Source organism: Jaculus jaculus, chromosome 7 (genome assembly GCF_020740685.1).
Source record: "Jaculus jaculus isolate mJacJac1 chromosome 7, mJacJac1.mat.Y.cur, whole genome shotgun sequence".
In the NCBI taxonomy this organism is placed as follows: Eukaryota; Metazoa; Chordata; class Mammalia; order Rodentia; family Dipodidae; genus Jaculus; species Jaculus jaculus.
Window position 1 is genome coordinate 4,604,772 of NC_059108.1, and position 17,713 is coordinate 4,622,484.

Below are 17,713 nucleotides of genomic sequence, written 5' to 3' on the forward strand. Positions count from 1 at the left end.
AGCGTCCTTTGGGTTTGCTCATCTCTGGCCAGCCTCTAGCTGTGGCCTCTCTCCTTAGTGCTTTCTGAGATGGTAGTGTGCCGTGCCCAGCATGTGCTTAGCCGTGGCAGCGTTGGGCCGCCTTAGTAAGAGGCACCTAGTGGATGTGGTCTCTGCCACATTCCTGTTCCAGGAGTGCTAAGAATTCAGACCAGAGTTGGGGAGAAGAAAGAGAGCACAGGAGAAGGGGGAAGGATGCAGACCGGGCTTGGGGGAGGAGGAAGAGGGGTCAGGAGGAGGAGGAGGATGCAGACCAGGCTTGGGGGAGGAGGAAGAGGGGACAGGAGAAGGAGGAGGATGCAGACCAGGCTTGGGGGAGGAGGAGGAAGAGGGGACAGGAGAAGGAGGAGGATGCAGACCAGGCTTGGGGGAGGAGGAGGAAGAGGGGACAGGAGAAGGAAAGGATGCAGACACACCAGGCTTGTGATGAGGTGAGGAAGTAAAGCTAAGTTACGTGGGGCTCAGCACTTGGCACCCTTAGGCAGCAGGCTTGAGGTCTGCAGTTGGGGTTCCAAGGTGTCCCATGCACAGGGGAACCCTAGAATCTTTGTTGGGGAGCAGAAGCCATTTGTCAGTGACGAGGATGGCTCTGGAATGAAGTGCTGACTCTAGCCTGGGAAGAGAGAGGGAGTGAGAGTGTGTGTGTGTGTGTGTGTGTGTGTGCGCGCGCGCGCAGCACGTGGAGGCCTCAGGCTTCTCCTCACTGTTCTCCACCAGGTGCGTTACCTTCTGGAGTGGACAGAGGAGGACCTGGACGAAGCGGACAGCGCTGGCATTGCAGCGGATCTTGACCTGTGTCACCCCTTGTGCCAGTGCCCCAAGTGTGCTCCTGCTCAGGTCTGCTGTGCCCATGGGTGGCAGGGCGGGCTGGGGCTGGGCAGCTGCCTTCTGTCTTCCCATGGGAACATTATTCGCTTCTCACCTCAGCCCCGTGGCACCTCTGCGGCTGTGCCCAGGCGGTCCCCGAGGGGCGGGGGATGGGTTAGCTGAGGGTGGCCTGGGCTGCCTGCGCGCTGGATAGCAGGAGAGCGAGCCCGCGGCAACAGAGGCAGACAGAGCTGCAGGGCGGACCCCTGGGCAAGTGTGAGGGCCTGAGCGACTGCTGGGGTTCAGTCCCTGGACCCACATCGACAGCTGGGTTTAGCCACGCGTGTCTGTAACCCCAGGTCTGCAGGGCAATGGAGACCTGAGGACGGCTACAGCTTGCAGGGGGTTGGGGTAGGGTTTTGGGGTAAACAGCAAGTTCCAGGCTCCTTAAGAGATCTGGGCTCAAATAAGAATGGGCAGGCGGGCACTGGATCGAGACACCCAGCTTCCCGCTCCAGCCACCAACCACCGATGAGCATGTAGGGTGCCACACGGGCACACACGCGTGCGTACACCACACACTCACGCTGTTACACACGCAAAACAAAAGGGAGATCTCTTTGCTTAGCCGTAGATTTCAGACACCTCTGAGCACTGGTTGGTTATTGAGCAGGCCTGATTGCCTCCATTGAGTGCCCGGGCATGAGGGCATGATAATAGGGGCTGGCGTTATTAAATCAGAAGTTGGCACCTTTCTGAAGGAGTAGGAATTCTCTTAGCCTGGGGGTGGGGTGTGTGGGGGAAGTGTTGGGTCTGGATCCTGTTGTGATCCCAAAGTTTCAACAGGCGCCTTGGGGACCAAGGCTTCCACTCCCCTGGCCTGATTCTGTGCGTGCTGATGGCACCTGTTTCCACCCTCTGTGTTGACTAGAAGCTGCCACGGATTCCTGCCAGCGGCCTTAGTGTGAATGTGACCAACCAGGACGGCCTCTCCCCACTGCATGTGGCTGCCCTGCACGGCCGGGCAGACCTTGTCCTCCTCCTGGTGAAGCATGGTGCCAGGGTGGGTGCCAGAGACACAAGCCAAGCTGCCCCACTCCACTTGGCGAGCCAGAAGGGCCACTTTCAGGTATGGGCTGTGTCCTGAGCCGTGTAGGAAAGGCTCAATTTGAGCCAGAACCTCGTGTCCGTCCTCTCCACCCCGAGGCAAGACCGCTGAGCTCTGACGACCCCTGGGGGAGAAGCACCCCACTGCCATGTGGTCGGCAGGCGGGCGGGGCAGAGCTGTCCCTGATTGGAATCCCAGCAGGAGGTGCATGCTGGTCATGGCGCTGCCCCCGGGGCTGGGCCAAACACTTGGTGCTTTATAAAGAATGTCATGGCCCTATAGTCAGGGCCCAAGAGAGGATTTTGGAACTTCTCTTTCTATCTCTCTTTGTCCCCTTAAGACCACTTTTGCCCACTCGCATGTTCTGTTTTCTAGGTTTGTGACTTACACTAACTTTCACCTAAAAACACACGTGAAAACTAAAGGCTAGAATCCACATATGAAAACATGCGCCATGTCTCTCTCTGAGCCTGGGTTACCTCACTTAATATGTTTTCCAGGTGAACCCACTTTTCTGTAAATTTCATTTCATTTTACTAACATCCTGTTTTTTAAAGTTCTGTTTTTCTTTGGGAAAATAGTTTCATTTTCCTTGATCATAAGTTGTTGTTTTTTTTTCTTTTTCTTCAAGATAGGGTCTCACTCTAGCCCAGGCTGATCTGCAACTCACTCAGTGCCAGGCTGGCTTTGAGCTCAGTTTTCCTACCTCCACCTCCTGAGTGCTGGGATGAAAGGTGTGCACCACCACGCCTGGCCATGCTCCTGAGTTTTGAAAGGCAGGACCATGTTTGCACTCTGCATCTCATAAGCGCCTAGCAGAGTGCTTCCAGAATCGGCTTCCTATGCTGCAGAGCTGGAGTGCTGTAGCAGCTAGAGTCTCGTTGCTGGGACAAAACACTTGACCAGAAACAGCTGATGGGAGGCAAGGATTCATTCCAGGCTCACAGTTTTGAGGGGAAGCTTCATCATGGCTCACATCATCCCACATCCGCAGCACAGAGAACGGCCTGAGGCAGCTGCCGACAGCCAGCAGGGCCGGACTCATCAGCGCAACCCCGTCCCCAGCAGCACCTCCTCCAGCAAGGCTCTATTGCCCCAAGACCCCAGTAGCCGGGGACTGAGTTGGAGGCTTAGTCACAAACACCTAAGGTTATGGAGCCATTGACATCCAAACCACCACAAGTAGTAACTGCGAAACTGCCGCAGGGTAGTTGTGAAGATGAGAGGAAAACACCAGAGCCTAGCACATCAGCAGCCCAGACACACACCTGGGCAGTGTGGCCCCTCCCCTCAGTCATCTTCCTCCCAAGGGTCGCCATGTATCTGAGGAGCCTGCTCGGCAGGTGTAGAGAGAAGTCAGTTTCACCTTAGAGCATTTCTTGTCTTGTTTCAATTAAGGTGTTTGTTTTTTATTCCTCCTTTGGACTAGGTGGTGAAATGTCTATTAGATTTGAATGCAAAACCCAATAAAAAGGACGTGAGTGGGAACACACCCCTCATTTACGCCTGTTCTGGTGGACATCACGAAGTCGCTGCGCTGTTGCTACAGGTATGGGCTCGTCCCCGCACACCAGCCTTTCCTCCTGTCCCAGAGCTGCTGGCCCACCTGATACCGCAGGTACTTCTGCGATGGGAAGGGCAGGGTCTCACCGTCAGGGGTGCAGGGTCCAGGAGTTCGGGCTGCTTGAGCTGCAGGCTTGGGCCTTCCTCAGTTGGCATGGGGAGTCGGTAGTGATGTGAGAGTGTCCTGTCACTGCCCCGCCCCGCTTGCGAAAGGTCGGGCATGGTGTATAACAGATTTGAAGAAAACCCACCTTGTCTGTAACCGTGCTGCTCAACACAAGCTGTCTTTGTGGACTTGAGGTGTGTGCAGAAGCCAGGTCGGCTGTGGTGGAACATTCCTGTAATCCCAACACTCAGGAGGCTTATGACTCCCAGGCCAGCCCGGGCTACAAAGGGGGACCCTCCCTCAAAAAACAAAACGTGCTAGCCAGGTGTGGTGGTGCACGTCTTTAATCCCAGCATTCGGGAGGCAGAGGTAGGAGGATCTGCAATGACTTCAAGGCCACCCTGAGACTGCATAGTGAATTCCAGGTTAGGTAGGACACTACCTCAAAAAAAAAAAGGAAAAAGAAAAAGGGAGAAAGAAGAAGTATGTGGGTTTTAGATCAGTATTTCTTTTCTATTCAATATAGAAAATTGTTGCCTAAGAATTTCTGCCCAGCGTGGTGTAGACCCAGTACTTGAGAAGCTGAGGCAACTAACCAACCTTGTCTCAAAAAGCAAAAACAACAAAAACTTGGTTTTAATGGTTTAGTATATATATACCAAAGTTTAATTTCATTATGTATTTATTTATTTTGGTTTTTCAAGGTACAGTCTCACTGAAGTCCAGGCTGACCTGGACTTCACTATGTAGTCTCAGGTTGGCCTTGAATTTACGGTGATCCTCCTACCTCTACCTTAGGAGTGCTGGGATTAAAGGCGTGTGCCACCATGCCTGGCTCAGAGTTTTAATTTCTTTTAACTTCCTGGTCTGCACCTTTAAGTGACATGTGCTTATTCCCTGCTTTGCTGATAAATGTTACAATGAACATCTTTATTCATAAATTCTTTTCTCGGTGTGGCTCCTAGAAAATTCCTTTGACACATGGGGAAGTCAAAATATTTTTCTATGAATCACACACTTGTAACCCTAGCACTCAGGAGTCCGAGTTTGAGCTAGTCATAGTGAGTTCCAGACCAGCCTGGGCTACACAGTGAGGTCTCGAAACAAGAATTTTATAGGGAGCTAGGTGTGGTGGTGCATGCCTTTAATCCCAGCATTTGGGAGGCAGAGTGGGGAGTATTGCTTTGAATTGGAGGTTTGCCTGAGATTACATAGTAAATTCCAGGTCAGTCTGGGCTAGATCCCAACCCTACCATGGGAAAAAAAAAAAAAAAGAATTTTCTAGTGAAACCCATATGCACACCCACCCACCACCTGGGCTCTGCATTAACACTTCTCAGCATTCTTTCACTGTTCTCTCCCTAGCGTGGGGCCTCCATCAATGCTTCCAACAACAAGGGCAACACCGCCCTGCACCTGGCCGTCATAGAGAAGCATGCCTTGGTGGTGGAGCTGCTGCTGCTGCACGGGGCATCTGCACATGTCCTGAACAAGAGGCTGTGCTCCCCTGCCAACTTCGCCCAGCACGTAGGTGATGGGCCGCCCTCACCCGTGCACTCTGCAGTGGTCCTTGCGTCCAAACCAGAGCTAAAGTGGTGATAGCCTGACCCTTGCTTCTCTGTGCCGGGCTGTGTGTGTTCAAACATGTGCCAGCACGGTTGGGAACTTGCCGTGGTCACGTAGCTGGGGTGGCATGCTCAGGTGCTGGGAATTCCTGGGTAATTTCAAGGGCCTGGTACGCACAGATGCAGTCACGTGCTCTTCGGGGAAGCGGCTCGGCATGTCCAACGCTGGATTTGCCAGCCCCATAACGAGATGAAGACTTGTTTCCTTGTGGACTTCAACTCCTCCCGCTCCAACAGAATGTTCATCCTCAGCGGAGCCTTCTCTCCAGCGGCGGGCATCTGTTGTGGAGATCGGTTCCTGCCTTCTCAGTCTGTGGTTTCCTACTCCGAGTGGCTAGTCTGCTGCTGAGACGTGGAAGTCCACTATAAGTCCAACTTAACTATAGGCTTATGTTAGTTTTTAGAGCTGGGTTTTATAGTAAGGTGGAATGTAGCCAAACTTAAAAAAAAATTAAAAACATTTGAGAGAGAGGCAAATAGAATGGACACACCAGGGTCTCTGGCCACTGCAAATGAACTCCAGATGCATGGGCCATCTTGTGCATCTGGCTTATGTGGGCCCTGGGGAATTGGACCTTAGGCTTTACAGGCAAATGCCTTAACCACTAAGCCATCTCTGCAGCCCTGGTCTGTGTCTTTAGAGTGAGGACTGGAGTTTATTACTTCTGGCCACTGTGCACGTTTTCTGCTTGGGATTTCCAAACCCTCTCTTGTGTAACCATCACCCACTCGCATGCGGTTTATTCCTCACTGTGGCCTCATAGGTGTTTGTCTTTCTCTTCAGTTTGGGCACACAGCAGGCTTTGTGGCCTAGAAGTTTCCCTTGTGGTCATCTCTTTGTGTGCAGTCAAGCCAGTCCTCACCCTGAGATAGAGACCCAAGTAATACTCCCGGGAAAATACTGACCACTTAGTGACTTTTCCCCTCCCTTGGGAAAATGCTGACTGCTTATGGCGACCTCTCCCCTCCCTCGGGAAAGTACTGACCGCTTACAGCAACCTCTCCCCTCTCTCGGGAGAATACTGACCGCTTACGGCGACCTTTCCCCTTTCTTGCAGAATTCAAAAATCATGGAGTTGCTTCGTGTGTGGCCGAGCCATACAGCCCCGCTGAGTGACGCTGACACGGACCACAAGGAGCACGTAACTGCTGAGATCTGGAAAAAACGTAAGCACCCCTAGCATGCTCCAGTGGGCTGACTTGGAAATTCGTGGGAAGCTGTGGGTGTGTAGTCTGTGGTACTGGGCATGGACCCAGGACTTCATGCATGGTAGGTTGGTGCTGTACTGCTGAACCACACCCCAAGCCTTCATTTCACTGTAAATAAAAGTGTGTTTACTGTCATGAGTGAGGAGCGTACGGGGCCACAGGGGCGTGTGTCACGTCCCGACTTCTGAGAACTCCTCTTCTCCTCGCCTGCATGCATACTGTGAGTAAGGTCCGTGGGGGGTGTCCTCCTCAGTCGCTGTCCACCTTGTTTCCAGACAGGGTTCCTTGATGAACCTGGAGAGCTCACCACCTCAGTTAGACAAGCCAGCAAGCCCCAGGGATCCTCTGAGGCCCAAAAGCAATTTCTGAACAATATTTTTAAGTTTTCAGGTATTTTATTTTTTTATCTGCAGGGAACTCAAAACTGTACAACTTACCAGAGGAGCCTTTTACGAGACAGTTTTACCTTGTTCACTCAGGGGAACAGTGTGGGTGAGTATCAAGTTCAAGTGGATTTTTGTATGGCCAGCCCTGATCGCTTATGGTGGAAGCGGGCCTTGGCCAATCTGCCCGAGTGCCACGCAGTGCTGCCACCTTGTGGCCAACCAGAGTACTTCGCACCACTAACCCAAACACTTGGATTAATGCTTATTTTGGGGTTTCAGGGAAAGGACTTCAGGGGAGATTATGGCAAGAGACAGAAGTGTGCCTAACCTCACTGAAGGTTCTTTGCATGAGGTGAGTACACTGGCTTACAATTTTTAAAGTCTGGGCTTTTCAAAAATAGTCCATAATAAACACATTTCTCCGTGAAAGTCACCTCATGTCCTTACCCCCTTCACTGAAAGAATTAGCACCAGGTAAAACTTCAGCTCTTCAGTGAGACAGGCCAAGTACAAGGAATGTGGGAGCTGTGCATGCGCAGGAAGCTGCAGGCCAGGGTGTGTGGTAGATGCAGTGCCTTGGCGCTCTCCGCAGTAAGAACAAAGAGGTGGGGAAGCCACAGCCCAGCCACGTCCACGTTAGACAGTTCCACATGTGGCCGCCGCCTCTTGCTCTACCGAGTCTCTGAACCATAAACGGAAGCCCAGTTTACAGTCTACTACTGTGAGTGACTCTTCTCAGAAACACGCCTTCCCAGATTGCTGAGGAGAGTAGCGGATGTGACATGAGACATGTACAACGTCTAAGCCATTTCAGGGAATCTGTAGTTCTTATTAGCATGACAAGCTTTAGCAATATGCATATTTTTTTGAAGGATGGTCTCATTCTATGGCTGGCTTCAGACCCACAGCAATCTTCCTGCCTCAGCCTCCCAGGTGCTAGGAGATTACAGGTGTGAGCCACCATGCTCAGCTGACATGACACATTGATTCCTGTAGCTTTGCGCCATGCTTCCTCCAGTGTGGGAAGCCCACAAGCTTGAAATCTCACTTGGCCCTCACTGTGTGACGTGACTGCCATTACTGTTTCTCAGCTGGGTGCATGGGGATGGCAGTGGTGTGTATCCTGCCAAGTTCTAAAGACGAGCTGGGAAAACCTGCAAAGCACTTACGTGTCTGTAGCACGTGGAGTGTACCTATCCATGTCCATCATCATCACCACAGGGGCATTAGACTTCTGAGCCCACTATTTGACATCCTCATGAGCAACCGCCATTGTCATAACAGTGGTTAAAAATGCAGTGCAGGACTGGAGAGATGGCTTAGCGGTTAATGTGCTTGCCTGTAAAGCTAAAGGACATAGGCTTGATTCCCTAGGACCCACATAAAGCCAGGTGCACAAGGGTGTGCATGCTTCTGGAGTTCGTTTGCAGTGGCTATATGCTGTGGTGCACCCGTTCTCTCCCTCTGCCTCTTTGTCAAATAAATAAAAGTAAAATATATGCAGTGACGACCCAAACTGAATTGTCCCTTTTCCTTCAGCCAGTGGAGCAGAACCTGCCCGGCCAGAGCAGATGTCAGGGCACCGAGGAAGGAAACGAGGGGCCTGCGCTGAGGCAGGCTGCCCCTGGGCCCAGGCGGACACTCTGCAGGCACACGGTGGGTGATGCAGCCATAGCCCAGGGTCCGCAGCCAGCCAGCCACCATGCCACACCCAAAGACGCTCACGTTTCCCAGTCTCCACAGGATGCAGAGAAGTGAGTCCGCAGGAAGATAAGCCGAGCCTGAGTGTATTAGAACCAATTTGCTTTCCACTAAGCGGCACGGGCTGTCTGCAGCAGAAAGTTCCCCAAAGCTTTTCAGTGGCCGAGTGAATGACTGCTACACAAAACCTACATCATCTCTTCCTCTGCAAAGCTAACAGCCCCTGAGAGTACCGGAAATATTCAGCTCCTTAATCTGGGATGTTATCTTCCAAATGTTCAGTTTCTGAGGTGACAGGGAGGTTTCATGGTCAGAACCTGACTTCCCTCTACTGAAAGGTGCTATCCCTCTGGGCATGTGCAAGTTAGCAGGCCCTAAGTGGAGCATCCTGCCCGGAGAAGTCAGAGCAGCAGCTGAGTGGCTCTCATGGTACTGTGGAGGCAGAATGGGCCTTCGGAATGAAGAAGCGGAACCCAGAACATGACTCTGCAATGCAACGCTTGAACCAGAAGATGCCTAAATGCGTTGTGATGTTCCTGTCAGTGAAGAGGCTGCGTCAGCCTTGTTCCACACCGCACGTCCCTGGCACGCGTGCGCCTGCAGTGGTGGGCATGCCTTTTTCCGTTAAGAGCGTCTTTCACTTGTCACAGCTGGTGGGTGGTTGTCCGAGAGACTGGCACATCTTAAGTCTTTTCATTCAAATTCAAAACTTACAGCACAAACCAGGTCCATTACTTTGAGTTAGAATTTGCCATTTCTTCCTTTTTATAAATTTCTATAGATTCTGTTATTTTTTTATGTTATGGGTCTAGAGCTGCAAACATGGGTTTGTTCCGAGTACATTTTTAAATAACTTTGTAATAGGGAAATGGTTTTGTGCACATTCTGGGTTATACTTGCGTATGTATAGGAAGGAGGGGCTGATTATTTTTCTACCAAAGTAATTTATGATTTCTAATTTTCCAATGTGCCTTGGATATGTGCCAAATGATGGAAAAGAAACAGTAAACTTTATGATTTTTGAGCGTGTTAGGGTAAGATTTTCTGATGCTTTGATGTGACAGTTCTCTGTGCCTTAGGTAGGGGAGCACAGCCCTAATGGATGGACACAGCAGGTTTTGTGAGAAGGGCAATCAGCTACCGTGCAGCGGGCATTCCCTCCTACCTGACCAGGGGCACACAAAGATATGTCTGCCTGCCTGTATGGATCTTTGTGCGGCACTGAACTTAGGACCTTCTGCGTGCTAGACGTGTACTCTGAGCAGCCCCTCAGCCCTGTTGTTAGAGGTTTTTGTGACGGAGGCTGGCTAAGTTGCCCAGGTTGGTCTTGAATTTACTCTGCAGCTTTAGGCAGGCCTTGAACTTTCAGCCTTACTGCTCCGCCTCCTGAGTAGCTGAGAGCACAGGAACTTCCTGGTACACAGAAAACGAGCTGATGGTCACCATTCCTTCTATTTTTCCTGTTCCATTTTTAAGCAAAACCACTTTATTAAGTTGCTGTGGTTCTCTAGCATTCAAATGATCAGTTTATCAGTACACATTCTCAAGATGCAATTTTTAACTATTAATTGTATGCTGTGCACGCGGGCCCCAGCATGTGTGGAGGTGAAAGACAACTTCAAGGTGTCTGCTCCACCTTCTGTGGGACAGTCTCTTGCTGCTGCAAAGGGCTGTCAAGACTGTCCTCTGGCTCCACCCCTCACTGTCAGAGGCCCTCCTGGGGATTAAATTGCACTTGCCACTTGGGTTTTCACCGTGGTGCTGGGGACAGAACCTGGGCCAGCATGCTTCACAAGCCTTTACTGCTGAGCCGCCTCAACCCCTCATAATGCATTTGTTGCTGACTCTGCACCTGAGAGAGCCATCTACTTTGATGATTTCCAAATGCTTCAGCTCATTCTGTACTGGAAGGAAAGACAAGCTTAAGGTGGCAGTTTAGAAATTGGTGATGGCCCAACTTCTGTTTTCTGTAACGTTTTGAGTTCCAGTCGTCAGCTCACTGACTTACAATAAGAAGACTTGGGATGGCCACTCCACTTTCCCTAGGCCAGAGTGCACTCCACCCTTGGGTGGTGACTTTGGGACCTTTGTCCTTGTCTACAGACCCTGTTTTCCCTCTGGTATGTGGGGGGGGTCTTTGAAAGTCAGGAGTGTGGCAGTCTTAACACGCTTAAGCAGTAGCTGTCATGGGGACAGTGAGGCTTCTGGAAGAGAAAGCCTGAAACTAAGCATGGTGACAACCAACTCAGGTCTTTCTAGCACTTTTGTATGAGCCCTAACACGAAATTTACCTGTAATTAGGTTTTTTTAAAAATATATTAATTTATTTACAAGCAGACATGAGACAGATGGGCACACCAAGGCCTCCAGCCACCGCAAACAAACTCCAGACGCAAACGTCACTTCGTGCATCCAGTGCCACTTCATACATAATGGCTTTTCATGGGGGCTGGGGAACCAAACCCGGGTTGTTAGCTTTGTAGGCAAGAACCTGAACCACTGAGCCACCTCTCCAGCTCCTGTAATTAGGATTTTGTTTTAACAAATTTGGACCATGACACTTCTACCCTTAAGAACGGACAGTCCTACTGGTCCATTTCTTTATGCAGAAATGTCAGCCATTCTAGCCCCAGTACAATCTCAGACAGCGAACCCATGGACGAGCAGGTGCTGACCGAAGCTAAGACTGTCAGTACCTGCTCTGCTGCCTGGCTCCAGCAGCGCCACACAGCTCACTTCCCACTGCTTTCCTGCCGAGTTCCTACTATTACTATTACATGTTAGAATTAAGACACTTAAATAAGTTTATGATTTACACTTATGAGTGAACATTTTCATAACCTACTGGAAGCACAAGGGAGTGTGGGTCTGCCTTCAGCCCGACCTTCGTCACTGAGTTGCCCAGAACACAGCACGGTATGTGCCTGCTTAACTGTCTCACGTGGGACCTTCAAGAGAAGGAATCTTACAGGCACGCACGCTGTTTCTCCACCAGCATGTGCTACTTTGCTGGAAGCATCACTGGCTGTTTTGGATAGGAATGGCATTTGTTAGGTAACCTAACTTCAGTGCCTTTGAAAGGTAGATTATAAAAGAGATCAAAGCTGTAATTTTCTAATATTACAAGTACTACCTGCAGGAGAACTCACCTGCTTTTAGAACTTACATCTTAGGAACACAAGACAGGTCAGGCATTAAAGCAGATTCTGCTGCCCATGACGTCGCTTGCTGCCACAGCTGTGGTTTTCTTCTTTCTGACTCACTGGCACAGTCCACTTCTCCTAAGGACATGTCCCCACCTCATACTAATGTCACAGCTGCAACCACATTTAAACACTTCTGGTAGGAAGGGAAAATAATTAAAATGCATATCTCTGCTCACTTATTCATGATACTAACACGCCCAGACTGCTTGAGTTTGCATAACAAGTTTATTTTCCAAAAGGCATATATAGACAGTAAACAAAGTAAATACGTAACGGATTGTATGTAACTGCCCAGAACGACTCCATCAAGTCCCTGAACATCTTTTATTCAGTAATCGTCATCTTCATCCGAGTCCATTACCTTTCTTCTATTGAACTGGGGGGGGGGGGGAAGGGTTAAATGACTGTCAGAATGTGTTTAATAAAACATAACTCAGGATTTCCTAAGTAACACTGCTACCACGGCAAGCAAGGCTCTTAGTGTCTAATACAACCAGGGGGTGGGGAGGGGTGGGACCGCAGTGGTGAGAGCCTCAACAATTACAACCTTCTCCACACAGCGTGCCAGCCTTTCTGGCTGCCCGTGTGTTACAAGAACAAGAGTTATGGTCTAGGGGTCAGGACGAGTGCTTAGAGACAAATTCAGAACTGAACTCTGAGCACCAGCCTTGTCTGTGGCCACACACGCCCCAAGACACTTACTTTAACTGTTGTTTTCTTTTCTGTTTGTTGGCTTACTTTTTCAAGTATTTCTATTAAGCCTTGTTCTGACACCTAGAATAGCAAGAAAAACAAAGTGTTAAAGAGCGCCCCAAGCAGACAGTCGGAGTCTTGTTTTAAAGAGCGCCCGGAGCAGACGGCCCTGTCCTGGTTTCTAGGGGACGGCAGAAGCAGTCAGGAGTGGAGGCGGCTTGCTCAGGAAGGTCGCGGCTCGGAGCCTGTGAATGTCCTCATCACCACAGGCCGGCAGTGGCCACCGTGTGAGGGCCACAGGTACAGGTGCACCGCCTGTCCACGGGCAGCTTAACTACCACCACCGCCGTCACAAGCTCCACTTCTCCCCTACAGGACGGGGCTCCAGACACGCATGGCCACAGCCATGTTATGTGGCTCCTGGGGATGGAGCTCGGGGCTCTCAGGCTTGCATAGGAAGTGCTCCTAACAGCTGGGACATCTCTCCAGCCCACACACGCGTCTTAGGATGGGCAAGCATCAGTCAGGGTTGGCAACACGGGTGATTGCTCTCACCTTTAAAATGTTTTTCAGAGTCAACAAGAAATTTATATTCAGGTATGAAAACAGTTAGGAAAGCCAAGATTTTAGAACATATACAAAGTTCCCTTAAAGCAGAGTTACCTTCCCATTGAGCTGTCCATATCTTGCCATCTGGATAAGGTAGTTTTCTACTGCTTTAGTTTTTTCAGGCTTTACAAGTGCTAAGTTACTTACTGAAAAAAAAAAAATGAAAAAGGCATCAAGACTAAATGCACCAATCAGACCTTCAAACCATGCACTAACATTTCCAAAGGACATCACAATGCAGGTGTCTGTCAATGGGTGAAAGGGACAGCAGACAGGGATGTTGCCTCTCTTAAAAATGAGAAAACCAAAGCCTGCTGGCCTGTCAGTCAGTCCTTCAGCAGCAGTGGTGGTGGCAGAGCGAAGGCCTGGCCCTAGCCTCCCGCCTTCCTAGACGGCTGCTGGAAAGCGACTGTGATTCCCGCTGCGACCCGTGCTGCTCAAGACTGGTCTTCCCAAACGCGGAAGACACTCGGCTATTCTGACGACTCTCTCCTTCCTTCCCTTTCACATGGTTTTCCCTCTCACTTTACTAAGAAAATCTGAACATGACAGTACCTTGAGTGCTTTCAATCTCTGGCTCCCCATCACCCCTCTCAACAGCCAGCAGCACCCTGTGACTGACTGGCTGCCGGGAGCAGAGCCACCCGTGTCTGCTGAACATGCACTCCACGGGCGTCTCCACAGCACACGGTAGCTGAGCTGCAATCATGTGTGTTTTTTTTTTTTTCTTTTTTGAGGTAAGGTCTCTAACAAGTTGACCTGGATTTCACTATGTGGCCTCAGGCTGGCCTTGAATTCATAGTGATCCTCCCACTTCTGCCTCCTGAGTGCTGGGGTTAAAGGCATATCTTACCACACATGGCTGCAATCATGACTTAAAACTGGTTTTCTATGCTTATGAACTTTACAATTCTTAGATAATGTATATTTTGAGTATCTTTAAACAGACATTTCATTTACAGATAGTATACACATATATGTACAGCCATATATATATACACCATATACACATATATGTACATATATGTGTGTACAGCCATTGCTATCTGTAAATGAAATGTCTGTTTATATATATATAATTTATATATATATATATTTATATATATTTATACTTATATATACATTTATATATGTATATAAAATCTCCATCCATCTAACTAGCTCAAGCCAATGTTATGGGAATAAGGAAACAGAAAGTGCTTACACCTGGCCCGGGCTGACTGATCCAGAACTTGGGCTAACACAGTGTTTCTCATTTCTGCTTCCCTACAACAAAACACAGGTCAGGCAAAATTAGAACTAAGCTGTCAGCATACCTACTGAACAAACTGTATTCCATTTGTTAAGGGACGCCTTAATGGTGGTACACAGGCTGCAATGCTAGGGGCCTCTGCCTTCAGGAGCCAGCTCTGTATTACACAGGTGTACACCTACCAGCATGGCAGAAAACCACATTTCCTTATGTTTCACAGCAACTTAAGTACCTACCATGGCTCATGCTGCAAGTGTGCAGCCGAACATGAGCCACTAGACCAAGTGACCTACCTGTGTGCTTTCCCTAGTGGTGAGGCTGGGGCCTACGGAGGCCATGAAAGAGCTAAAAGTGATTGAGGCCCAGGAAAACCAGGGTCCTTTTTTTTGGGGGGGGGTGATTGCAGGAATGAAACTTAACTCTAACTGTATCTCTGCTTTCTTCCTACCTACCAAACTAGTGCATGAGACACTGGTTTCAAACCTTTTAGCTTTTGTGGAGACAAGCATAGTTCCCAGGCTGGCCTGGAACTCACTACGTAGCCGAGGGCTAGCCTCAAGCTCTCAAATCTTTCCTCCCTCAGCTCCCTGAGCAAGATTACAAGTGCATGCCACCACAGTTGGCTCCTGACCTTTTTCAAAAGAATTTTCTTCCTTTCTTATTTCTAATGAAGCCCTTCAAGGAAGCTAACACAGAGAGCAGACCACAGCAGAGACATTCCAGCTGAGTCAAAAGGAGCGCTGGGGCTGGGTGTGCCCAGTATCTGTGGCTTGTGGAGCTGGACTTAAAAAACTCACTTCCACAGGTGATTTCCTCATAGCTTCTGGACAGTTTAGCTCTGCCATGAACTACGAACTACAATCATTTTCTTCTCCTGAACCTACAATGTCCTGGGCTGTAAGATGCACTGCAGTTTAGCCTGTCTGTTCTTACAGTGATGGAGATTAAACGCAGGGCTTCTTGTATGGTAGGCCATCTCTCGACCCCTGCATTACATTCCCCAGCCTCCCTTTTAAAGGTGTTTCATTTGGAGGCAGGGTCTTGCTAAGTTGCCCAGGCAAGCTTTGAACCTGTCATCCTCCTACCTCAGCCTCCCAGGTGCTGACGTTATGGGCATGAGCTGCCACACCCAAGCCACACATCCAAGAGAAACCTTTTAAGAGGAGTTTCACAGCAATGTGGATGGAACAAATACTAATGAATTCTACACTCAAACATGGTGTGACAGTTTTATATTTCTTACCACAATTTTAAAATATTTTATGTATTTGACAGAAAGAGGGCCAGAGTGAGAGAGAATGGGCACACCAGGGCTTTCAACCACTGCAAACGAACTCCAGACACATGCGCTCCCTTGTCCATCTGGCTAACGTAGGTCCTGGGGAATCGAACCTGGGTTCTTTGGCTTTGCAGGCAAATGCCTTAATTGCTAAGCCATTCCTCCAGCCCTCTTACCACAATTTTTAAAAACAGTACTATGGTAGGGCATCACATGCACCCAGTGAACTGCCACTGAATATCTGCCCGTCTGTGGGTGCTGTGCCACGTGGTAGGGTAACTTAACAGAACAGCGTAAGTTCATGCTGCCTGTGAGGTGTTGCACCCAGGTGAGCCTCAGCCTCCCTTTGAAGCCGTTCTACTACCATGCTTAGTAAAGCACCAGCCAGTGACGTCAACCCAGGGTATTTACATAGGGCTCCACACACATTTATCCAATTAAATTTAAAAGGAAGATATCCTGATGCAGACTTAATGGGAAAGATATCACTATTCCCGGATGGCCTTTCAGATTCACATATCTATTAAAACTACTACAGAAATGGCTGGAGTTCCTGCTCCTACCTTTGCTTAGCCTCTTGGTGGGCAGCATCGCCAGGATCCTGGAGAAAAAAAAAAAAAAGTTTACTTTCTGGAAGCTTTGCAAGAACCACGGGTGGAGCGCATAACCCTACTTAGTACTCGGAGGCTGAGGCAGAAAGATCCTGAGTTACAGGCCAGCCTAGGCTACGGAGGGAGAGCTTACGTCCAAATAAACAAATGAGAAAAATGTAACAGGACCTATTTTCCTTTCTGACATCATAGGCTCCCGGTGTGGCAGGGCCAGCTCGCCTAATAAATGACAGCAGGGTCTCACAAAAGGCAACGCGACATGTTTCAGCGACTACGTTTCTGGTAAATCTATCAAAGCTGGGGATGGCGGGCACCCCACCCCTCAATGCACCTCAGTCTCGGGCTAAGCGTGAACGGGGCTTCTAAAAAGTCACAATCGAATAGACCGCTGTCTGCGAACTCGAACCTTCCTTCCCTGGACAGTTGAGCCGCTAGGCTGGTTACGAAATCCTACTCCTTTTTCTTTTCCTTCTTTTTTGTTTTTTCGAGGTAGGGTAGGGTTTCTCTATCCTAGGCTGGCCTGGAATTCACTCTGTCGTCTCAGGGTGGCCTCGAACTCACGGCGATGCTCCCACCTCTGCCTCCCGACTGCTGGGATTCAAGGCGTGCGCCACCACGCCCGGCACAGCTTCTTTTGTCAATACATGAACATTACTGGTTTTGTTTTGTGTTTTTTTTGTTTTTTTTTTTTTGTCTTTTCGAGGTAGGGTCTCGCTCTAGCCCAGGCTGACCTGGAATTCACTCTGCAGTCTCAGGCTGGCCTCGAACTCACGGCGATGCTCCCACCTCTGCCTCCCGAGTGCCGGGATTCAAGGCGTGGGTGCGGCACCACGCCCGGCTGTCCCCCCTACTTTTGAGAGCGGGGAGGGGCTTCTAGGAAACCGGGCGGCCGGTCCGGCGCGGGCCTCGGGCACCGCGCGGGCGGCCGAGCATCCCCGGGACGCGGACATCCCGGCCCCGCTGGACCAGCTCCGAGCTCGAGGCCCCGAGGGCCGAGGGCGACCCGGGGAGGCTCCCCGCCCACAGGGCCCCGCGCGGGCCGGGCCGCCCGCTCACCCCGTGCTTCGCCTGCAGCTCGGCCAGCCTCTGCTTCCGCAGCGCCTCCAGCTCCTCGTCCGCCATGGCGCCGCCCTGCGCTCCGCCCGCCGGCCCCGCGGCGACCGCCACCGCGCACGCGCGCGCCGCGCCAGCCCGCGCCAGCCGAACGCCGAGCCCGCCCGCCCCGGCCAGGGCGCCGCGGAGAGCGCCGATCCTGCGATCGAGGGCCGCTCTCCGCAGAGAACCCCCACCTCCTCCGCCCGCCGAAGCGCGGGCTGCCTGCCTCTGGGTGTTCGGGCGCCGGCTGGGCCAGGCCTGGACCCTGTTATCAAATAGCCACCTAGGGGCTGGGAGAGAGGGCTCAGCGGTTAAAGGCTCTTGCATCGCAAAGCCTGAAGACCCGGGTTCGACTCCCCAGGATCTGCGTAAAGCCAGATGCACGAAGCGGCCCATGCATCCGTAGTTTGTTTGCAGTGGCTGG

General features: G+C 50.6%; 2 protein-coding genes across 6 annotated transcripts in view; one reads left to right on the forward strand and one right to left on the reverse strand.

Moving 5' to 3' along the window:
- The window catches only part of Ankrd27 (ankyrin repeat domain 27), a 55,011-nt gene extending 45,445 nt beyond the window's left edge, over positions 1-9,566 (forward strand). For all 5 annotated transcript variants that reach the window (XM_045153933.1, XM_045153935.1, XM_045153936.1 and 2 more), the window contains 8 exons: positions 757-876; positions 1,778-1,975; positions 3,384-3,503; positions 4,989-5,150; positions 6,307-6,415; positions 6,871-6,949; positions 7,123-7,195; positions 8,383-9,566. In XM_045153933.1, coding sequence (XP_045009868.1) covers positions 757-876; positions 1,778-1,975; positions 3,384-3,503; positions 4,989-5,150; positions 6,307-6,415; positions 6,871-6,949; positions 7,123-7,195; positions 8,383-8,601 — 1,080 coding nt within the window. In that variant the 3' untranslated portion in view covers positions 8,602-9,566. The remainder of the gene's footprint in view (positions 1-756; positions 877-1,777; positions 1,976-3,383; positions 3,504-4,988; positions 5,151-6,306; positions 6,416-6,870; positions 6,950-7,122; positions 7,196-8,382) is intronic.
- Positions 9,567-11,956: 2,390 nt separating this feature from the next.
- Pdcd5 (programmed cell death 5) lies at positions 11,957-17,354 on the reverse strand. The gene is made up of 6 exons (XM_045153938.1): positions 17,251-17,354; positions 16,147-16,184; positions 14,257-14,318; positions 13,107-13,198; positions 12,453-12,524; positions 11,957-12,126 (listed from the first exon to the last, which is right to left on the reverse strand). The coding sequence occupies exons 1-6, from the start codon at positions 17,314-17,316 to the stop codon at positions 12,079-12,081; spliced, it is 378 nt and encodes a 125-aa protein (XP_045009873.1). The 5' UTR covers positions 17,317-17,354; the 3' UTR covers positions 11,957-12,078.
- Positions 17,355-17,713: the final 359 nt, after the last annotated feature.

Bases quoted from the DNA above. Each gene is read 5' to 3' on its own strand.
- Pdcd5 (XM_045153938.1), bottom strand. From the start codon at position 17,316: ATGGCGGACGAGGAGCTGGAGGCGCTGCGGAAGCAGAGGCTGGCCGAG. The intron at 16,185-17,250 runs GTGAGCGGGCGG...TTTTTTCTCCAG, and splicing joins AGCTGCAGGCGAAGCACGGG to GATCCTGGCGATGCTGCCCA. The intron at 12,127-12,452 runs GTAAGTGTCTTG...CCCCCCCCCCAG, and splicing joins AAAAGAAAACAACAGTTAAA to TTCAATAGAAGAAAGGTAAT.